The sequence below is a fragment of the Chrysochloris asiatica genome, unplaced genomic scaffold (genome assembly GCF_000296735.1).
Source record: "Chrysochloris asiatica unplaced genomic scaffold, ChrAsi1.0 scaffold00002, whole genome shotgun sequence".
NCBI lineage: Eukaryota > Metazoa > Chordata > Mammalia > Afrosoricida > Chrysochloridae > Chrysochloris > Chrysochloris asiatica.
The window spans coordinates 31669502-31680089 of record NW_006408520.1 but is presented as its reverse complement, the minus strand read 5'-3'; the positions used below and the strand labels follow the sequence as shown (position 1 = coordinate 31680089).

Below are 10588 nucleotides of genomic sequence, written 5' to 3'. Positions count from 1 at the left end.
AGAAATATCATCGTACTCATATTTCCATCACTGGCAATTAGGATATTACATGACATAAAGAAGATACTTTAAAAAATATTTTTAATTAAATGAATGGATTAGGGAATGCAATACATTACTAAAACTCTATCATCTTACTACCACCAAGGCAATTATCTAGCAGAAGAAACCAAACCAAACACTAGACTATTTTCTAACCCTCTCCATCTGAATCCTGTAAAATCCCATTCCCACTAGTATGCAAATTCAATTTATTTCTTAATGATGCAAATCTAGACTGAGAATTTATTATATACTTGTGTTGTTTCAAGAAGTGCAAAGGTAATTCTGTCACAGTTTTCCACCCCCAAGAACTCCCACTTAAACTGAAGTTACAAACAAAGTCTTTTTACTGTACAAAACTTCCTTTTTATAGAGAGTTTGTTAAAAAATGTAAGTAATTTCACAGATGGAAAATCTGAGTAATTTCTTAAAGGTCATATTTCCCCCCAAAATTGGTTTCTTTACCAGTAGATACTTATTGTACTGGATGGAATTATTTTATTGTTTAATGTTTAATGTTATGTTATGATGATTAAAAGTCATGTTTTTTTGTTATCTGGAAGCAAGAGTTTTATATGAGCTAGTAAGTAACAAGTTAACTTCCTTACCTTGTTCTTGTGCATGAATAGCATTTCCAGCCACGCATAGCACAATAAGCTGAAGGAGTAATTTCCTAAAAAAAAAAAAAAAGAAAAGAAAATCAGTTGAGAAAATTTTGTTCATTGTATATTTACAATTTAAATCATATTAATCATATTAAATGCAAAATGAACTCTAACATAAGATTCAGAATTAAACTAGTATTTAATTAGCATACTGTTTCAATATTCATAGTGGCAACGAGCAAGTGACCTGGGTTTAAGATTAAAGTGTGACTTGGCCACACTTTTTTGAGGATTAAATGAAGAAGTTCATATAAAACAGTTACTGGCATTTAGCAATCATTCAATTAGTATGAGCTAGCTAGCATAGGTGATATTATTATTATAAATTATGTCAAATACCATACACACAATTTTATGCAAAGCAATATATTATGTAGTCAATTAACTGAAGTGATTATACAATTGATGGAACCAGTTATCTCTTTAAATGAATGCTTATATATAAAAGCTATTTGAGTATTTTACATATATAAATCACTTGTAATAGATTCATGATTTGGGGGTTCTGAAAGTAGAGACAGCCTATAGTGACAATGGAGTCCAAGTGTGGTGCTGTAGGATAAGCAGTGGAATGCTAGCCACAAGATCAGTAGTTCAAACCCACCAGCTGCTCCTTGGAAACCCTAAACAGGATAGCTATGAGTCAGAATTGACTCAACAGCACTTAGCAACAACAAGAACAACAATAATAGATTTCAGTGTTGGACATTTTGATAAGTAGGCATTGTGAGTCTAATGCCCAATCACCACAAATTAAAATGTTTTTTATACCGAATATCTATGTTCACTCTCTAGCATTCTTAGAATAAGAGAAATTTTTATAAACGTTGTTCAATGTTAAGAATTAACTACATCTACCTCCCAAATGAAAATTATGGAAACAACTGCAGAAAGTGATGATGGGTATGTTGAAAACAATACATCATCACCTAATTTCTGCTTTATAGACCATGATTCTCTTTCTGATTCAAACCCAGAACCCACCACATGACAGTTCTCTAAAATATAGTCCTGTAAGGAGTGATTACAGGGCCCCCTGGGAAAATATTTTTTTCTTTTTTTCAAGTTCCTGGAATTCTAATAGCAATTAGTATATTTTCTGTTTATGACCAATAAGATGCTTTCATCTTTGCTGTTTTTGTAAACTGCCATCGAATCTGTTGTGACTCACAGCAACCTGTATAGGGTTTCCAAGGAGCAGCTGGTGGGTTTGAACCACTGACCTTGAGGTTCAAGTCAACCTTTCAGTCCAGTGCTTTATCCTAAAGTGCCACTCCAAGACTCTGTATTCATCTTTATCAACTAGTATTAGGATACATAATGTAAGATTGATTTTTTTTTATTTACAAAGGTTGGCCCATCAATATAAAATTACATTTTTATTTGATATAAGGGACACAGACCTTATTTGCATTTAAACAACATTAACCATTTTTGGAGCAGCACAATGACTGTGTGGGATAAGCACTGGACTACAAACCACAAGGTTGGTTGGTGATGTGAGCCCACCAACTGTTCCAAGAAATAAAGATGAGACTTTCTGCGCCTGCAAAGATTTACAGCTCCAGAAACCCTATATATGGTTTTTAAGAGTCTGAACCGACTCAACAGCATTTAACAACAGCAAACATTTGTTACTAAGTGGAAAATACACATTTCAGATCCCAGATCTTTTAAGACAAGTACTTAACAACTGTTCCTAACACTAAAAATAGTAACCAATTGAATCATTAGGCAAATTTCATCTGTCAGGCAAATAGCAGAAACATATTCAAAAGAACACTATAGAAGAGTCCCGTTCATAATGTACCCATATAGAACAATGAGTCTCTTAAAATGTCAAGATGCTTGTAAAAAAAAAAAAAAAAAAAAATGCAGATTCTGGGCCCTACTACAGAGAGTCTGATTCATTAATTTGGTGTGGATCACTGGAATATATATGTGGGGGTTTCAAAATTTTCACAGAGAAAATGGCATTAAAAGATAATGGATTTTTTCCACAAACTTTTTGAAGCTCCCTCAATATATTTTAAATAGGTAATTCCAGTACAGATTGTGTACTTCAAACTCTGAGAAAGAATGCTAAGTCTCACCCTGAGTTTTGGATTCAAAAGATTTGGGGTTGGGCTTGAGAATTTGCACTTATAACAAGTTACCAAGTACTGCTGCTGCTGCTATGGGAACTGTACTCTGGGAACCTCTGCTCTAGAATAGGTGATGCTCAAGAGATGAGGTTATAAGACCCACTTGTATGGGCTCTCACACTCTACTGTGCATTAAGGAACCCTGGTAGCTCAGTGGATTACAAACTAGGCTGCTAACTGCAAGGTCAGTAGTTCAAATCTACTGATTGCTCCACGGGAGAAAGATGAGTCTTTCTGTTCCCATAGAGATTTACAGTCTCACAAACTTTATACAGGGTCACTGTGAGTCAGAACTGACTCAGTAGCACACCATCACCACCACCACCACCATTGTACATTGGAATCACCTGGGGGCACTTTTTAAAATGTTATTTGAGATTTGATCTTAATTGGTTTGGGGTATACAGGTTTTTAGAGACTTTCATGGGATTCTAATATATAAACACAATGACCACTCACTGGTTAATATTTACACTGTGTTCGCTAGGATAGATCTGATTTTTGTCTAGGGTTGGAGTGAAAACAGGTTATTTTCCATTCTAATTCATATATTCAACACATGTGTGGTAGGGTACACATCTCTATAAGATGAGAAAATAGCCCATGATTTTAACCTGAAGGATAATGGGAACATCAGAACTACACTGCCTTAGAAAAAGGTGAATGGACGCATACCTCATTTGCCCAAGGTAATCTGGCTTACTTGGGTGCTTACGAACAACCCAATAAGCACTTTTCCTTCAGAATAAAGCTAAGTAAGGAAAGTACAACAAACAGCACCCTTCTTTTAGCAATTCAGCAAACTCACAGACTTCCCCAATGACCTCAGGGAAGAAAAATGGAAAATAGAGTTCTTTCTAGACATGTTAACAAGTCTGTTCTAAGCCCAAGGTAGGAAAATCTGAACACATCAAACATCATTACTTAGCCAGGTAATTTTAAGAGATTATGATAAATCAGTTGAACTATACCTTATGTAAGTGTTCCTAGGTAATAATGCTGAATACTAACAAAAATGTAGAAATAGATGACTGAAAAATAGATTTTCTTCTTCTTTTAATTATGCCCCAAACTAATAACCAATTAAGGAAGAACCAAAAAAAGTTCTTAACCAGGTACTCAAGGCCCTTATCATTCAGCTCCAATCTCCTCTGCATTAGCAGTATGCTGTGCTTGTCAGGTGCAATCCAGCTAGTTCCTACTGAAGGCATCAAACCAAAATGCTGCCTCATTCTTTATCAGCCGCTGTTTGAGCCCATTGTGGAAGCCATGGTGTCAATCCATCAACTTAAGGGGCTTCCTCTGCTTCTCTGACCCTCTACTTAACCAAACATGATTTCCTTTCCCAGGGGCTGGTCCCTTCTGACAACATGTGAGATGAAGTCTAGTCATCCTTGCTTTTAAGGAGCATTATGACTATACTTATTCCAAGACATACTCGTTCATGTTTCTGGCAGTCCATAGTATATTCAATATTCTTCATCAACACCATAATGAAAATGCATCAATTCTTCTTCAGTGTTCCTCCTATTCATTGTCCAGCTATCACTTTCATACGAGACAATTTAAAATACCACATCTTGAATTAGGCATACCCTCATCTTTAAATGGCATCATTGCTTTTTAAGTTTAAAGAGGTCCTCTGCAGATCTCATTTGATTTTTTGACTGCTACTTCCATGGGTGTTGATATGTAAAATGAAATCCTTGACAACTTTAATATTTTCTCCGTTTTTCATAACATTGTGTACTGGTGTGGTTGTAAGGATTTTTGTTTTCTTTGGTGGTGGTTATGTGCCGTGGAGTCGGTTCCGACTCATAGCAACCCGGCACAGGGTTTCTGAGACTGTAAATATTTTTGTTTTCTTTACATTGAGGTTTTTCATTTTCATTATTAAATGCTTCTTGTCCTCATCACCTTCAGCAAGCAAGATTGTGTTATCTATATATTTCGGGTTGTTAATGAGTCTTCCTCCAATCCTGATGCCCTATACTTCTTCATATAGTCCTTCTTTTCAGTTTATTTGCACAGCACTTAGTAAGTATGGTGAAAGTATGCAACCCACACACATAGATCGCAGTATAACCAGTATCCCAAAATCTAGAGCTATAGCAAAGTATTCTCTAACCCCTGAACGGATCATGTATGTGCCTGAAATTCCCTTCCGCTCTCCACTGGTCAGAATCTTCAGTGTACTCAAAATCAAAGTAAAACACCTGCTCCATGAAGTGCCCCATTGCCTGTAAAGAGGAACAAAACTTTCCCTCGTCTCTGTACTCTATATGTTTTAATTATAACTTTGTTGTAGCCCTGTTATGTTATGCTTGCTTTGATAACTAGAAGTATCTGAGCAAACACCAGATTTTCACTTTTTATCTAGTGCTCCCATGTCTTACATGAAATTGACATTTAAATACTTATAAACAAGAAAGAAATAATAGTAGCATCTCCCAGTGACTGAATAATTCAATGATTTCTTATGAATCTAAGAAAAAGCAATTAAAATAAGGGCAATTTTAGTTAAGCATTCAGAAAGAAAGAGAAGAGAAATACAAAATTTTAAAATATGCTACTGCTGCTGCTTTCATCTTAACTTTTTATCTTAGAAACAGGTTTACAGAAAGAGATCAATCTTCATTAACATCATCAGTTTGATCAAGAGACCAATTCAATCACTGTGTGAAATAGGTATCAAATGAATCCAGTCTTTTTGTGAAATGTCTAATCTGACTGGGTTTGTTTCTCCTCCGATGATCTTATACTTACTATACATTTACTTCTATCATCCATCTGTCAATTTACCATACTGTGATGGTTTGTGTGTTGTTGTGATGCTGGAAACTATACTACCAGTATTTCATATACTAGCAGAATCACCCATAGTGGATAGGTTTCCATGGAGTTTCCACATTTGACAGACTTGGAATAAGGATGTGATTGTATGCTTCTGAAAAACATGAACTCTGAATATCTTATGCTGAGCATGGAAACATTGTCTGATGTTATGCCATAAGATGAGCTCCTCAGGTTGGAAGGCACTCAGAATGGGGAAGAACTAACTCTTCAAAGCAGAGTTGATCTTAATGAAGTGGATGAAGCAAAGCTTTTGGGTCCTTCATTTGTTGATATGGCACGAGTCAAAATGAGAAGAAACTGCAAAAAGACTGGGCAATAGTTCCTTCTGTTATACACATTGTCGCTATGAGTCGGAACTGACTCAACAGCATTTATTTAATAAAGCAAACATTTTCAAGTTCCCATGTTAATAGTAGATGGTAGCATCCTCAAGGACAACAGCTGTGTTTTGCACTTCTATCCTGTAGTCTTGCCTATAGTACTAACATGTCTGAGTTTTTTAATAAGTTAAAAGTATAACTGTATCAAGTTGTTGGATAGAAGAGAACATGGTGAATTAGAAAATAATAGTAGAATTAGAATCAAAAGACTATTCCTGATTTTGTGTCGAATTAGTTGAGTGACCTTGGATACATGAGTATTCTCATTTTATTTTCTGAGTCTTAACTGATTCATGAATTATATGATAGCAAAACATAAATTTTATATTTTGCATTCCAAATATAAAATTCTAGAATTTCTGTGTATGATGGGCTGGATTCCATTAGTATCCTGGCACTGGAGAACAAAAATCAAATTACTTAGCAAGCTGTTCAATAAGTAATTATAAACGAAGGATATTTAACCACAAATCTGGTGAGGTTTTCCAGCAGTTTTGACCAGATACGCCTTTAATTAAACCTAACATAGTTCACTAAGTTTGTTAATTGATTCATATATTTTATTTTCTCTAACAAATAGTCTAGCTAGTGTATTAATTGTAAATATTTTTTTTCAAATATGCAAGAGTTGTTTTTTTTCCACATTTTTATGTGGTTGGATTGTGTGTCACAATGAAAAAATACAAGTATCTGTAATCAGGTGCTTAATAAAATTAGATCAGTTTTAAAGGAAATGAGAAATTTGCTAATCAGCATTCAATAATGGTTGAAAACATAACACATATGATATTGACATCTGAGAATATTTAACGAAATATGAAACACTGTATGTGCCTGGCCTACTAGCCAAAGTTTTAGTTTGATTAGCCATAGTCACAACATAACCAGGCATGTGAGGAGTTAAAGGCCTAAAAGGTAACAGTTATGAACTGGATATCTATAGGTTATGCTCTGAAAATTTAAGGGGATAATATCCATCCCAGGCATCTTCACTAGATGATTCATATTCAACTTTCCCTTTATCTGAATGGTCCAAATTAAAGGGATCTCAGAGATCTTGTTTAGGCCACTCATTAGACCCTTGTTGTGGCTGTTGTATTGTGCTGTTGAGTCACTTTAGACTCATAGCTACCTTGTATAGGGTTTAGGAGGAGAAACTGGTGGGTTAGAACCACCAACTATGCAGTTAGAAGTCCAATGCTTATCCTAACTAAGTGCCACACTACGGTGCCCTTAAGCATATGACATATGTCTTTAGGCTACTGATGTTCATTCCTACGTGGACTGAATTCATAATAATAAGAAGAACTTATAATGTCTTGTGAAAGGGCACTTTTTTTATGAGTTGGTGATGTTCTTTTAAATCAACTGGAAAGCATGAACTAATCTGAAAAACACACATGTGATATACATCAATAATTTCAGCAATTTCCATGCACACTATTTTTACATGCCAAAAATCTTCTCTAAGTCATAACAGCTTTACAGATGTTGTTCTTTACTAACTGCTAAGATCCAGAAACAGTAAAATCTCTGCCCTTTATTCCAAAATAACTGGGTTGAAAAAAAGAGTTCTCAGCAACAGTGGGGATAAAGTTGGATGGGTCAGGAATTAAAAAGAATTACAATATTAAACTAATATACAATGAATTTCTTAGACTATCAATTCCATTCAATAAGTACATGTATAATTAATCCAATGTGAAGCATACTGGAATTTTGGTGAAGTTTCAAGAGTATAGGCAGTTCATTAAGTGCAAGAGAGATAAATGGCTTAAGGATTTCCAGTCATTTAAGTGCTTAGTAAGTTTTCTGACCTTATTTGGAGCAAAGAAAAATACACCTAAACTAATAAACTAAAAACCCACTGTTTATCAAGTCGATTCTGACCCATAGTGACTCTATTGGCAGTGTAGAAATACTCCTCAGGATTACTGAGACTGGAAATCTCCACAGAAGCAGACGTCGCATCTTTCTTCCGAGGAGTGGCAGGTAGGTTTGAACCACCAACCTATCAGTTAGTAGCTGAACATTTAACACCTAAACTTATATGTCCTAGAAATACCAGGGAGGTAGTTAAACTGATGATTACATGTTGCTATTGAAGCTGATATCAAGTTTACCCCAACTCATGGTGTTACAGAGTAGAACTGTTCCATTGTGTTTTCTTGGCTAGAATCTTTACAAAGCAGATCACCAGGCCTTTTCTTTTGTGGAACCACTTGTTGTTGTTGTTGTTGTTGTTGTTGTGTGCCATGGAGTCGGTTCCGACTCATAGCGAACCTGTACAGGATCTTTATGGGAGCAGAAAGCCTCATCTTTCTCCCACAGAACAGCTGGTAGTTTCGAACAGCTGACCTTAAGATTTGTAACCCTATTTGTAACCACTATGCTATCAGAGTTCCTTGGAACCACTAGGTATGTTCAAACAACCAACTCTAGCCTAGCAAAATTTCTGGCATATATTAGTGTTAAATGAAGATTTTAAAATGAATGAATCAGTTAATCTTTAGTCAATAAGACTATCATGAAGTCCTGAGTTTCAATAAATATGTATCTTCTTTAGTATATTCTACCTGCACACAAACACAAGCTAGAAAAAGTCAAGTTTCTCTTCTGTATAGGAAAGAAGGAGCTCTGGTAGCGTAGTGGTTATGAATCGGGCTGTGAACCACAAGGTCAGCAGTTCAAAACTACCAGCTGTTCCGCGGGAAAAAGATGAGGCTTTCTGCTCCCGTAAAGATTTACAGTCTTGGAAACCCTGTACAGGGTCGCTATGAGTCGGAACCGACTCCACAGCACATAACAACAACAACATAGGAAAGAAAGTATCTGTTTAGTGGTCTTCTACAAGCTGATCTCTTTGTCTCAGCTCCAACTTCAATTGCTTCTCCCTCAGAATGAGCGCTACAAACCATTTCATTTCTTTTAGGACCTCAAATGCACTGGACTGTCTCATCTCTGAGCCATAATTTTAACTGTTCCCTCTGTCTTGATAGGTCCACTCCTGTTTCACTTAGGTCTCTATTTACATTTCATTTTCTTTGATCAGCCTTTATTTCCAGGATTATCCCTCCTTACACTACCCATCCCCACAATTCATCTGTGATGGTTGCACTGTGGTGCCTTGCATGTTCCTGTAATTCTGGAAGATATGCCACCAGGCACCCAAGGTGGACAGGTGTCAACTGAGCTTCCAAAGTGAGAAAGACTAGAAAGAAGGCGACACAGACTACTTCTGAATATTAAGTCACTGAAAACCTTAAGAATAGCAGTGGACCACTGTCAGATAGCACTGGAATATTGAATACTGAAACATGATGAAGAGCACCAGAATACTGTCAGATATAGTGCTGGAAGATGAGCCGCTCAGGTTGGAAGGCACTCAAAATACGTCGGCAAGACCTGCCTCCTCAAAGAAGAGCTGACCGTGATGGTGTGACTGGAGTAAAGCTTTTCAGACTTTCATTTGCTGATGGGGCCCAACTAAAACTAAAGACAAACAACTGTAAACATCCATTAATAATTAGAACATGGAATATATGAAGAATTCATGTAGAAAAATTGGAAACTATCAAAGAAAATGAATGCATAAAGATTAATATCCTAGGCATAAGTAAGCTGAAATGGACAGGTATTAGCCGTTTGAATCTGACAATCATATGGTTTGCTGTGCTGGAAATGAAAAATTGAAGAAGAGTGGTGTCACATTCATCAACAAAAAGAACATTTCAAATTTGACCTTTGCTTATGGATGTAGTAGCTCAAAATACCAACTGAGAGGGGAGTCTTCACATCAAGGTTCAAGCCTATCTCCTCAGTATACAGGGTTGAAAGGGACAGGCTACCTAAAATGGAAGGAGGGAGGCTATAAAGGCACAAAGTGGCTGGCTTACAAATTTTCAAGAGTGAGTTTAGTTTCAGAGTGTGTGGAGGAATGTAAAATTCCCACTGAATGGTTTTCATCTTGTTTATATGGATCTGGTGAAAGGAGATGGGAATAGGATTCTTTTTATTCAATAGTGAGTAGCTGTTATCATGACTAATTGCAATTGTCTCAACTGTAAAGGTAGAAGTTTTATAACAAAATAAGGGGAGTAGTTAATCTTACATTCCAGGAACAGATGACCCTAGAACCATCAAGAGGGAGAGCATAAGCAGAATGTGGGACCCAAACTATAGAAACAGTGACATCAGAGATGGAGGCAGATGTGATGCCATGGAGAGATCATGGGAAGAGAAAGGCTTTGTGCTGGTAGCCAGGTGGCTGATTTGCAGATTTTTCCCTTTGGTTGTTTAAATGATTACATATTCCTGCATGGTTTTGTGTATATCAAAAACAAAAACAAAACAAAAAAACATAGGGAATAGAATCAAATACTGTTAACCAATGATGAATGGAAGGAATTGTAATCATTGCAATGAAACAAAATACGATAAGTGGAGTGCAAAACCGATATTCTTCCAAGTAAACTATCACTCAATTCACAATAAAAGCTTT

At 36.1% G+C, this 10588-nt stretch overlaps 1 protein-coding gene across 1 annotated transcript in view; it reads right to left on the bottom strand.

The window, feature by feature from the left end:
* The window catches only part of COL24A1 (collagen, type XXIV, alpha 1), a 562513-nt gene extending 558216 nt beyond the window's left edge, over nucleotides 1–4297 (bottom strand). Inside the window, exons 1-2 of the mRNA XM_006831073.1 lie at nucleotides 4290–4297; nucleotides 651–715 (exon numbers count right to left, since the gene is read on the bottom strand). Coding sequence (XP_006831136.1) covers nucleotides 651–715; nucleotides 4290–4297 — 73 coding nt within the window. The remainder of the gene's footprint in view (nucleotides 1–650; nucleotides 716–4289) is intronic.
* Between the last annotated feature and the right edge of the window lie 6291 nt (nucleotides 4298–10588).